This window comes from Solanum dulcamara, chromosome 3, assembly GCF_947179165.1.
Source record: "Solanum dulcamara chromosome 3, daSolDulc1.2, whole genome shotgun sequence".
NCBI lineage: Eukaryota > Viridiplantae > Streptophyta > Magnoliopsida > Solanales > Solanaceae > Solanum > Solanum dulcamara.
In genome coordinates this window covers 62,908,258-62,921,174 of record NC_077239.1, presented here as the reverse complement: position 1 = coordinate 62,921,174, position 12,917 = coordinate 62,908,258, and the positions used below count along the sequence as shown (strand labels likewise).

Below are 12,917 nucleotides of genomic sequence, written 5' to 3'. Positions count from 1 at the left end.
CGGAACCCCTACCTTGTTCCCATCGTTACCTGTGTGCCTTTCTGGAAATTGTACTTTCTCGAATGGCATGCTGGAAAAAATAATTTTTACAACAGACTATGCCAACCTAAACAAATTCAGAATACTAACCTCCTATATGTAACAGAGTTGAGCCAATACATAGCCCCTCAACTCCCAGAAAATCTTGCAAGTTAAAATCACCAATGAGGAGGAAGAAAAAATAAATTAGATAACACTCTTATTGTGGTAAAGACGTCCTTTTTGAAATGCAAATATTTCTTGAAACATAACTAGGACAATTTAGAATGTTATTTGGCTCGTCATTTTGCAATGGTATCCAACAACTTAGGGTATCAATGTTATGATCTCAATGTTATAGACAATTGCTAGGAGAGAGCACCATTGGTTGTGTATAAAAATATTCCATAATTACAGGAACAAGATACAGATAGTTAATAGTGACAAATAGACGATTTCACACATCTTTATCCACTTTGAGATCTAGGAAAAACCGAAGCATCTTCTTAAAGAAAATAAACTTGGTGGTGCAGGTGTTTGATCAAGATCAGGCTCATTCTTGTCGCGAGGAAGATGCTTAAAGAAGGCTTTTACTGCTCCAGTGACCCCATCTTCATTCTCCATCGCCTTAGCCAGCTCAACTGCACGCTCCTTTACCTGTGAATTATCTCACTAGTTCATATTGAAAAACATTAACAACAACTACGCTTTGGTCTCTTACAACTATGCCTCGAGTTTTTCTGTACTTCCAAAATATTTCCCCTTTAAAAATAAGAGAAAGGAACCTCGTAAATAACTCGATTTAGAATTGATAAATTCACAAATTCTCTCAAGTTTCTAGTTAGAGGATGATGCAGTAAGACATAAGATTCAAAAGACCCATTGAACATAACTTTGGCAAACTAAACTCCAGTATGTATGCTAATTCATGATTAAACAACTTCTGCTTTTACATAATTTCTGCAAGAAATTCAGTATATGGAATAAAAATCCATAGCAAAGTACCTTAGGATCAAGCATGAATTTAATTGCATCGACCAGCTTAGGAAGTGAAAATTCATCGACAGGTATAGGTGGAGGGCCTACACCTCTAGCGTGCACCCTTTCCCCCCAAAATGGCTGGTCACCAAAGAAGGGGACAATAGTTGTTGGACACTGTAATCCCAAAATAATGATAAAATCCAATTAGCCCAATAAACACAAAAGGAAACGAGAGTAAAACAGAGGTTGCTGAAATCATCACCGCAGCTTTAAGACCAGCAGCCGTTGTTCCAGCACCCCCATGGTGCACCTGGAAAGAAAGAGAAAACTGGTAATGTCACTTATCATACACATGCTAAGCTGGATGACACTTCAAATACAAATCACATGACTTGTTAAAGCTTTCAATTGACTTAGAACTAGAGAGAGCAACCTTTATAAAGCAATAGAGAACACCAACACCCCTCCCCTTCCCTGCCCAACTCCCACTCTTTCAATGTATTTGCCAGTGGCACAAGAAATTTCAAACCGCCAATTCCCCTAGCCAACCGTGTGCAACTCACAGAAGCATAAAGTTGTTGACTCAACTTATATAAAAAGTAACCTTTCAGACAGACACTGGAAAGGAAGTAGCAGAATCTTGATGAGTGAAATATTTTATCATATTTTGTGAGAGAAAACAGTTAATCTAATTACCCTTTTTAACACAATCAAGTCTTGAAGACAAAATCACAGTCAAAGGCAGCCGCTAGGCTTACTAAACATTTTAATCCAAACCATTGCTGTTACAGTAACGTTGCAGGTTTATGCCACTTGGTCCTGGTTCTTTGTCGCTATGTGGACCCGGATCTGAGAACCCATATTTTGCAGCTGATGGCTATTACAACCCAGTCTGGGATTATGTTAACTCTACAAACCCACCAAACTGGCACATATTCTCACATCTATAAGAATAAATGCAACTGCTGGCGGAGCCAGGAATTTATTTAAGGGGATTCCGAAAAATACTAGAATGTAACCATTGGTATTCGACTTGTGAACTAAAGCAACATTTGAACCCCCTCTACTATTCTAGAATATTTCCCGATGTCAAGGGGATTCAATAACTTAGTGGAACCAGAAAATTTCATTTTTAGCCTATTTACAAGGTATAAGTTATCGACGAAGGAGATTTAGTTGAACCCCCTTTCCTCCATCTAGTTCTGTCACTGCATGTGACATAAACAATGAAAAAGTGGTCAGGGACATGCACAAAAGCCTAAGCGTCATGTCACAGCATCTTACATCTCAAGCCTAGGCCATGCGACTCTAATAGTCAAGAATTTGTGACCCATATATATAGTATAAAAAGTAAATAGTAACATTATACCATTGGTACCAATAGATAAAACCAAAGTCTTTTTTGATAATCCCACATAAAAACTATCCATATATATAGTATAAAAAGTAAATAGTAACATTATACCATTGGTACCAATAGATAAAACCAAAGTCTTTATTGATAATCCCACATAAAAACTATGTATAACCAATGAATAAAACCTAAGTCAATATGGAATATCACATGTCGGTCCTCCATTTTTCACGAGCCTCAACCCTCACCCCCAAAGTTTTGTCCTATGGACTTCAGCCTATATTTCCTTGAGCTTCTTATTCCTATCTCTGAATAGCTAAAGAAAAAAGAGTAAAACTAGCAAAAGGCTCACCACTGCAGAACATTGTAAGAATAGCCAATCATGGGGACAATTATCAAGCAAGTACACAAAATCCTTTGGTTCAGCCACTGGATAAAACAAAAAACAAGTATTAGCTGAGTTCCACCTACATAATTACATAAGTAACCTACACAAACATAAATAATTAAATAAACTGATTATCCTTACACTAGAATAATAAGCAGAATTCCTAAATCCAGAAAGCAGAACTTACAATTGCCAAGGCCACCCCAACCTTTGTTAAGGATCCCCCTTTGTCCCGTGCGTTCCAATGCTTCAACAATTATTTGGGTCATTTTCTCTGGCTCTTGAACAGGCTGAGATTGTAGAAATAAGTAAAAGTTGGAGATGGATAATAAATAAATTTAAAGCTTGAATCTGAGTATATCAAAACATTAATAAATATGAAATGTAGCGTCACAATAGTTTGAAGAATATTTAGCATTATCTGAATTATATCTGAAGACGACGAATATACACATGTTAACACAGATTCCTTCCTAGAGAATTTGCAGTTATTTTATATCACTTCTGATATGACATGATATTAGGATAACAACATCGGACAGCAAATTGACAGTTTCTACATATAACTATTTTCAACAGTCACAAATACAAAATTTGCTTCACAGTTCAAATTTGACAATTACAACTTGGGGTGTCAAAATGAGCCCAAATATGAGTAATCCGCCCAACCCGCCCAAACTTTTATGGGTTGGGCTCAAGATAAGTCGTATTGGGTTCAATCTCAATCCATTTTTAAAAAATCTTCAATTGAGCCCAACTTAATCTCCAATTTCAACCCGTTTTAAGGCTTCTTATTTATATTAGTGTAATATATGTTCTCATATTAAATGAATGAATTAATATCTATTTTATATCTTTTAGGATTAATCTATCCATTTGTAAATTTTTATTTTTATTTTCTTAAATTGAAATTCAAATTATGTTTATAAAAGTTAAATAATAATATGTTAAAATTATTGAGATTAAGCGAGTCAAGTTGGACGGGTCATAACCCAACCCGAATTTTAGCCCAATTGAGCCCAAAGTAAATTTGGGCGAGTTATGACCCAACCCGATTTTTATTTCAACTCATTTTAATATTCTCAATTTTAACCCAACCCACCCATTTGACACACCTAATTACAACTAATCACAAAGTAGAAGAAACAAGGAGCCACCATTCCTCTTTTTCCAAAATTTATCAGGGACATGGAATGTCGTTTTAGTTTCACTAATTTTTTTTATAATTCTCTATTTTCCTTCTCTTTATTGTGAAGATAGGGAAAAGGAGGAGAAGAGGAATGAGCAGAAAGCAAATATGTTAAAAATTGAGGATCCTGTAACTCACAAGGCTACCAAAGCCAATGTAAATGGGTTTCTGACCATCTTTCAGCCAATTTACTAGTGATTCTGGAGGTTCATAACCAGATGCAAGATCGAGGAAGCAAAATCCCACCACATCTACCTTTGGTCCCCAATCTGCAAAAGTGGAACTATATAAATAACAGTTGCAACTTCCTAAAACAAGAATGCATATTATGCACTTGTGGCTGAGAAGATGAAGGACTTCTGTTTTTGATTAATAGAAATCTGAAGAGTAATTACCTTTTGGTTTAGAAACAAGGTGAGGACTCCAAATATATCCATGTGGGATATCCAGCTCAGAGACTTGAGAACCGCTTAAATATGTGACTGGTCTTAGCTTCAGTTTTTTTTTCCGGGTATCATTTATCATATCTCGTATTCCTAGCCAAATCAAGGAGTCAACAATCTGATACGATAGCTGCAGAATTCATAAAAGAGCAAATGTAAACAGAAACCAACCTTCTTTCTTATCTTTTTCATTGCGTGGGTGGGAAAGGGAAGAGAGAAAGGCAGTATCAAAGGAAAAAGCAACACTAGATACAAAGTGCAGATATTAGAATCCAACTCACCCGATATCCAGCTGGTTGTTTAACACGGGACAATGGATGAGGAAATTCGCTAGTTGGACTGATACAAAAAGATAGAATGTTTACTTTCTGAATAACCTATGGTTCAGATCAACTTCTCAACAGGACATGTAAAAGGAAATGAATAGAACAAATAACTAAATAGCTTCCTAATTCTCCATTACCAAGCAAACTTACGTCCATGGCATTGTAAAGAAAATATGAATTGGAATTTTCAGTGCTTCTGCAACATGTGCATGCCCTGAAAATGAAATTTCAGGGTTAGCAATAGAAACTATTCCTCCACTATCACCACAAGAACGTACATCTAAAATATTTTATTAGCATAAAAGCTATGAGAGGAACCTCCATCAAAGTTCAAAATGTACTCGAAAAGCCATTACAACAGAAATTTGACTGAAGTTGAGTCCTCCAGGACAAGATGAAATGGTCTTTATTGGGGAAAGAAAACAAAGCCAAGCATACAGAACCACTTGGCACACCCTAGTAAAAAGTGGGACATGTTTTTCTTTTTATTCATAAATTCATGCCCACAAGAATGAATGTCGATTATCAAATTAGAATCCATTGTCTTCAGAGGAGGATCCAGGATTATAATTCTATGGGTTCAGTAGTTGGGTTCTAATTATTGAACCCATCATTTCATTTGAATTATGGGTTCATAGTTCAATATTTTCAACAATTTTAATGTAGTTTACATTAAAGATCCAGGCCTAAGCTAAAAAGTTATGGTTTCATTTGAACCCATAACTATTATACTAGATACGCCCCTGACTGTATTAGCTGAAAACCAACACAACTACCCTCCAGATCTATCTCCAAGACCTTTAATCAGCAGGTTCAAATTCATGCCGGTCTATTGTGAAAGTTACCCTTTAACAACTATGCTTCAAACAAAATGACACAAAATTTGACAGCTTTTCTTATCCTTAAAAACAATAAAATGCTATTGTTACAGATCTGAAAGCAGAATATATTATTAATGCATGAATAACAGAAACTTTCTCAAGTTTAAATGAATTTGCACATATCTAACTATACTTCATCGGTCATCAAATCTAATACCCAAAAACCAATCTGAACAAAGTAGGAGTCAATCTCTTCTCTGCTGACTACAGTATACAAAGGTGAGAAAATACTCTCTGAAACATGGCAAGGTAAAAGGCAGACCACAAGCTTGACAAACAGGTAATATAAGTTCTCTCTGAGCATTACTTTCATTTCTCTTGCCAAAGTTGAGAGGGGCACAGTGTGTTCTGAGACTATGTAGCTAAAATGTTGGCCAAATCTGCAAAGAGCTGGGGTAATTTTTTGTTTTTTATTATAAGGTAAACAAACTTTATCAAAGCAAGTACCAAGAGGGTACTGCAAAATAAGAAGCCACAAAATTATAAAGACACCATATATCAATAACTACAATCACCTCAATGAATCTAAGAAGCCTAAAACATAACCATCCTCTCTTTACACCAGTAACTAGATTCTCAGGAGAAAAAATCTGCCATTTCATCTATTGGTTATAAAGACTCAGATTTTCTAAAGAGCTTCATGCAAACACTTGATAAAAGAGTCAGCAAACAGGTGAGATACCTATATGCTCGGGGATTATTAACAAGGAAATGAGTAAGCAAAATGGTATAGAAATGCACAAATTACTTATCTTACCATATGCTGGGGGATTAGCAATCATTGCATCTGCTTTAAAGGGTACCCCAGTATCCATATCAGGTTCTTTGCAAGCTGGGAGTAGAGAACCTATAATATCCTTCAACTGGTTTCTCTGAACAGGAATTTCTGAGGGTCCAGAAGGTAAGAATCCCTTGTTTTTAACCATATCTACAAATCAAGAGAAAGAATGTCGAGTTGATTCTGATAAGAACTTTTGCAGTTAATGACAATTATGAATGAAGGCTCCCATTGCAATTGATGAAATTTGAAGCGATCAGCAATTAGTCAAATTCAAGCATCTAAGGACATTATCTGCAGCAGCTTAGAGAGTGACCACATATTCTAGTGTACCTACAAACCCAGAGACAAAGCACTAGCAGATGATGTGCAAGATGTATAGGAACCAAGTCGTATACTCTTATATAATACTAATCCTCAATATATGCGCCAAAAAGACTCACAAAACAAGATTTTTACTGGCAAAGTAATCTATGTTCAAGTGTCTTTCAATCTTCAGTTCTACTAGGAAAAAGTCATTATCCAGTAGAGGAAATGACTTTCTAGAGAGTATAAGAAAGAACTAAGGATGGACTTCTTCCTTCAGATTGTTTCTTTCTTCCCTTTCTTTTTCTTTATCCTGTTTCGGTTTCAGATGGGATATTTTGAAGCCCTTTCCAGCAGGTTTAACATTTGATCCTTGAAAATGCAAAATGAATAAAGCTAGTTAACCCTATTACTACTTACTAGTAATGGGTTACGAGAAATTGAAGCACTTCGAAGCAATTCAGATGTAGTCCTTCAACATTAACCAGTCCATGGATATACATAATAAACTTTCCGTTAAAATCCAATATCAAGGTTTTCCACAACCATGTAAACCAATCACAAGTTTGTTATGCCTCAATTGTTTCAGGTTGAACAGAGTTACAAAGATTATGATGATTTAATAACACAATGTTTTGCGAAGATTTAAAAATAGTAAGCAAACATCTAGAAATGTGAAGTATCAGATAAAGTACAAGCAAGACACTAGACCCACATGAGATTGTTAAGTCAGTTTCAGAACAAATAGGAATTAGGAACATACATCCGGCCAAAACTTTTGGATCACCCCCAAGGGGATAGAACTCCAACCCAGCAGTTAAGACAAACTCTTTGAAATTTGCATGGCTTGCCAGCCTCACTCGATGGCCATAATCCTGCATCAGCAGTTCTGTCAACAAGCTAGCATAGACCAAACTATACTTTTTTTAGCTATGACAATAAACAATCAGAGATAAGTTCAAAACAACAGATAAGTCATCATAGGATCCGGCTTCTTATACAAGATTAGCATCTTATAAGAAGCAAAGGGTCTGCCTTGCAAAGGAAACAACTGCTCGTCTAATCCATTGACCACAAAATGGTGGAACACCATTAATTCAAGGTGGACCACCATTAACTGAAGATCTATCAAAAAGGATTCTCAACAGAAATACAAAATAACTATCCTAATACACCTGGGAGGACAACCGGCATTTACAGGTATCATGGATATCTCTCGTGACATCGTAACAAATGATAGCTCTGTAACTCCATCACAAAAGCATCAGTCAAAAATTTTAGAGTTATTAAAACTACGACTACAAGTGCAAATGTTCCATCAGCAAAAAGACAATGCTATCTCAATTTTAACTTATTTAGGCAGAACATTTCATGGAAAGAATGAATAATTTGAGACGTAATCCATACAACAAGAAAGAAAAATGGGTTTGTCTTATAAATACATTAGGAGTTTTCAAGTATGAAAAAAGAAACATGGAAGAGGGAAGATAAAACCACAAACTGGATCATCAAGTTCATGATGTAATCTTGTTTGCTGGTTTTCTCAAGCTTTGAGCAAGTGCTAGTTTTAATCACCAAATGGATTGGAGGCATAACAAATTTAAAATGTTAAAAGTAAAATGACTAGGACAGTAACCCACAACAAAAAAAGGATACTGAAAATTTGAAGAAAAGAGTGGCGCTATGGGTCTCCGATTCAGAAATCAAGTCACGGTGAAAAATACACTCTGCTCAAAGAGTTGCAAGTGTTTTTCACCGATTTAACATTTTAAAATACATATGTATAATGCATGTACAATGTGGAAACAGCTTGCAGATATAGAATCTGAGATTGCAAAATGATGTCAGGTACCTGTAAACGTTTGCCAATTGCAATAAAAGGTTGCACATCACCACGTGTTCCAACAATAAGCATTACAATCTGTATTGGGGGAATATAGTGAAGTTCTATTTCATCAAGAGGTTCATCTTCAACTTCATTACAGACACTTTGAGAGTCAACTCCAAGCACCCTGGATTCTTCATCACCCGGAATCTCAAATTCTACAGTTCCATTGTCTTTGACAGTAGCGATTCTCTTCAACAACTTGAGCTGCAGTATGTTAAGTGCAAAACAAGCATCAAAGTTATGTAAATTAGTTGAATGATTTATCCATCCTTGAGTAACATAAAATTCAATAGTATGAAACACCAACAATGACAAGACAAAAAAGTATGATGTTCCTAAGGGTGCCAAATTAATCCCAAGCAGGTAATCTGCCCAACTCGCCCAAGTTCGGATGGGTTGCGTTAAGAATATATCCATTGGCAGGTCAACAAGAGTATCTGCAAATTGACCTATCTAATAGCTTGTGCCTACCTGTCAAACCAAGTCCTATAAGAAAACTTTGCCAAGATATGTACTTTTCCTATATGTTTAGTTTGCTATAAATTTCTCCTCTCCAATTTCACATACTTTTTCTTTCTATAAGAAAAGAAAAAATCTTTTGGATTGTTAATTAAACATGGTAAAATAAATGAAAAAATGGTTTTGACTTGCGCATTACTAGGTTAGGAAACATTGTTTAGCCCAAATTGATCAAATTTGACAGGGTTACCCGTCAGATCACGACCATTTATTGACTAAACTTGTTTTGACAAGTTCAAATTTGGCCAAACATTCCCATTTGACATCCCTAGACATTAAATGGAGATGATAACGAACATGCTTTTCACTGAAAATGAAAATTCATTTATGTTGTGAGTAGATGTTATCTGGTGATTGAGACAGAAAGTGAAACTAATTTCAACAAATTGATAATGGAAAAAAAAAGTAGATTTAGCAAGTTTTAGTTAATGTAATGGAGAGGTGAGAAAAAGGATTACCAGAAGCCAAATCCAAAAATAGAAGTTTATAAATATGAAACATGACATGATATGATGATTTCATCTTGAAGAGTTGAACTATACCTTCTGTTGTTCAGAATTTTTGACATCAAAGATATTTGCTGCCTCTTGAGCAAATTGACTATTATGTGTAGGTGTCTCAGATTTTGATCTTCCCAACTTAAGGTGACCTGAATGTGATTCAGATTTGTCTGAGTTAAAAATTTTGTGAGGCAGTGTATTTACTCTTGCAACTTCCGCACCAGAAGTCCCTAACATAAAAAGTTACACACTTACAGTTAGCATAAAAGATGGCCTGTTTCAAAAGCAACAGAATTCACTGTAACGTAGATTGCATTTCATGTCGAGCAAATACAAAACAATCATCCATGTGTGTTCATACATAACACAGAAGTAGAATGTTTGTACTACAATATTTTATTGTATTTCGGCTGACTTGAATTGATGACAACACTTAGTTTCAATCACTCAAACTGTTTCTACTTGCTCCACATTGTTTGCTTATCACAGATAAATTTGACAATTCCACAACTAAATTAGACTAAAGTTAATAATTTTATGAATTAGAATGCAATTCATGACGCTACAAAAAATTAAACTCCATATTTTACTCCCTTTGTATATATTTATCTGTCTAAGTTACTAATTTGACCGTCAAATGAACTATTGTGACATTACTTTTTAAATTATGTAAATTCTATTTCAATTTCTTTTTTGTTCTGAAAATTCTATGTTGAATTCACATCAACTATTAGTTAGTTTGATATTTGTGAATCACGCCAAACAAATTGAAATAGAGAGATTATTACTTATATCAAAATAATAAAATACTGCATTTAAACTATTAGTAATAAGAATTCAAAAAACTGTGAAACAATTTCCGTTGGCGGAAAAAAACAGACCTGAAGAGTCATTGACGCCATTGGAAGCTGAACCACCAACGACTTCTCTGCCATCCAGGTCAGCAACAACAGCACCACAAGCATTATCATCACCATTTTCATCTACAACGTCCTTCTCTATCGACACTGACACTTGACCAATATTCGTTGAAGACTCCGCCATAGATGGCTTCACAGCCTCCGGCGAGCTCTGTTTCCGTTGATCCAGATTTTAGCAACTTCTCACAACTCTCAAAATCTCCGGAAAAGTGAGGTGAGAGGAGAAGAGAGAAAAACGCACGTTTGAATTGTAAGCACGCCAACCGCAATGGGGAAATAGGAAATAATGAGGGATATTTTTGTAATTACAAAATGCTCTGACCCGTGATGTATGCTCGCCTAGAATCTCGTTACTGTCAGAAAATCCTTGTCTAAATCCAAATGTCCGGTCTTCGCTAGACTTATGGCCCAATATACACTAGGAGTAAGGTTTGCTAAATTTTATCCTTCTCAAATTCTATGGTGTGGAATTTTATTGAGTTATTGTTGTTGTATACTTTTTTATTGCTATTCTCCCTTTTAATTTGTTTCACTTAATTTCGTAGAGCTAAATCAACTATCACTCCATTTAGTGTTAATTTAAATGTAATTTTTATTTAAAAAATTATATAAGAATATTTAATAATTGAAATATTTTGATTATTTAAATAATACTAATTACAAATTAAAATGGAAGGACTATTACATTATGTCCAAGAAGTTTCTTGTCAACTTTGTTCTTCTCCTTTACTTAAAACTCCAACTTTGTGATATTATTTATACATCACTTTTCAATTATATTTTTCTCTCGCAAGTTGTTGTAAAGTTAATGTTATTTTGTTTATATCAAAAGGGCGTTAGGCTAGATGCCTAATAAAAACATATAAATAAAATAAGTCTTACAAAAGAGTGGAAAATGTCATAAATAGTCTCTTTAACTATAGGAGTAGGTTTAAAATAATTTTTTAACTATATAATTATCAAATTTAGTCCTTTAACAATTTTAAAACTTATCATGTTTGATTTTTTAACTATACATTTACCGGATTTAGTCCCTTAATTATACACTTAGCAATTTTAGTTCTTTAAGTATTTAAATAGTTATCAGGTTTGGTCTCTTGTCCATTTTTTACACAAATTTAGTATATATTAACGGAATTTATGCCTCAATAAAAATTATATTATTAACTCATTTTTTCAGTTGTTTCTCTTTTCTGCTATTTTTTCTTCGAATTACTCTTATAAAAAGAACCTTACCTCAACGATGCAAAATAAAATTCATGATTAAAGAAAACATAAGTCATAATTTTATTCAACGGAGGATAAAATAAATCATATTATTGCTACTAATGACTTGAATATATTAAAATTTATTATAAAAAGGAAAAAGGTATTACTCGTTAAGTGTGGGTAGAGATTTATTAATTTTTAATAAAATAAATTTCTTACAATGAGAATAAAATTAAAAGTTTTATCCTGATATGTTTTGATTCCAAATTTTGTACTCCATCGACTTTATTGAAGGAAAATTATTTAATTATTCAGTAGTTGAAATTCATAAAATGATATATTTGCAATTTTTATTGATTTTTTTAATTTTGAAATAGATCGATTTTATTGTTCTGTTTGTTTTATTTTACGTAGAGAAATTTGAATAATAAGATAAAATCTCTTATTTTCTTTTGTAGGAAAAATAAAATTAAAAAATTCGTAATGATTATGTAATGTTAACCGCTAAAGAAGGGAGCATAACATATTCAATGCATTAGCAACAATAATATGCTTTATTTTATCCTCCATTGAATAAAATTAGGACTTAACTCTTCTTTTCTCATTAATTTGATTTTGAATCGTTGAGGTTATTATTCTTTTCATAAGAGTAATTTGAAGGGAAAAAATTAGTGGAAAGAGAGAAACAATTGAAAAATGGGTTATAGATTTAATTTCACGAATGCATGAGTTCTGATAATATATACTAAATTTGTGTAAAAATGGATAAGAGACCAAACCTGATAACTATTTAAATACTTAAATGACTAAAATCGGTAAGTATATAATTAAGGGACCAAACATGATAAGTTTTTGAATAGTTGATGGACTAAATTTGGTAAGTTTATAGTTAAGAGACCATTTCAGACCTACGGACTATTTTATGATATTTTCTCTACAAAAGAGCAAGAAAGAAACTTAAAAAGGAAAATAAATTAAGCTCAACCATCAAACAACAAATCGTAGAATAAAAAGAACAAATTCGTGTTATATATAGCTGCAACAAAACTTCAAGAGCCTTGATGAAATGTCATCTGCAATCATTTGCAGAACTCTCACCAACTAATAAGTAGAAATATTCTTTAAATTCACTTGAGGTGGAAAGCAGCAATGAGAAGTCGTAGATAGAATAGTAAGCAAGACATATATATCAAAACTTTTGCTATGTATCTTGTATG

At 33.9% G+C, this 12,917-nt stretch overlaps 1 protein-coding gene across 1 annotated transcript; it reads right to left on the bottom strand.

Annotated features, from left to right (window-relative positions):
• Positions 1 to 291: 291 nt before the first annotated feature.
• Positions 292 to 10,747, bottom strand: LOC129882678 (sterol 3-beta-glucosyltransferase UGT80A2-like). Its single transcript, XM_055957082.1, has 14 exons — positions 10,453 to 10,747; positions 9,614 to 9,801; positions 8,517 to 8,756; positions 7,428 to 7,539; positions 6,338 to 6,508; positions 4,850 to 4,913; positions 4,655 to 4,712; positions 4,326 to 4,503; positions 4,069 to 4,199; positions 2,929 to 3,031; positions 2,706 to 2,782; positions 1,262 to 1,309; positions 1,024 to 1,173; positions 292 to 675 (listed from the first exon to the last, which is right to left on the bottom strand). The coding sequence occupies exons 1-14, from the start codon at positions 10,613 to 10,615 to the stop codon at positions 502 to 504; spliced, it is 1,857 nt and encodes a 618-aa protein (XP_055813057.1). The 5' UTR covers positions 10,616 to 10,747; the 3' UTR covers positions 292 to 501.
• Between the last annotated feature and the right edge of the window lie 2,170 nt (positions 10,748 to 12,917).

What these genes read in the sequence shown, in the direction of transcription:
- LOC129882678 (XM_055957082.1), bottom strand. Translation starts at nt 10,615, where the DNA reads ATGGCGGAGTCTTCAACGAATATTGGTCAAGTGTCAGTGTCGATAGAG. An exon ending in TCCAAAAGTTTTGGCCGGAT is followed by an intron (nt 6,509 to 7,427) that starts GTATGTTCCTAA and finishes CTTGATTTGTAG; the next exon opens with ATATGGTTAAAAACAAGGGA. An exon ending in AACAACCAGCTGGATATCGG is followed by an intron (nt 4,504 to 4,654) that starts GTGAGTTGGATT and finishes TGAATTCTGCAG; the next exon opens with CTATCGTATCAGATTGTTGA.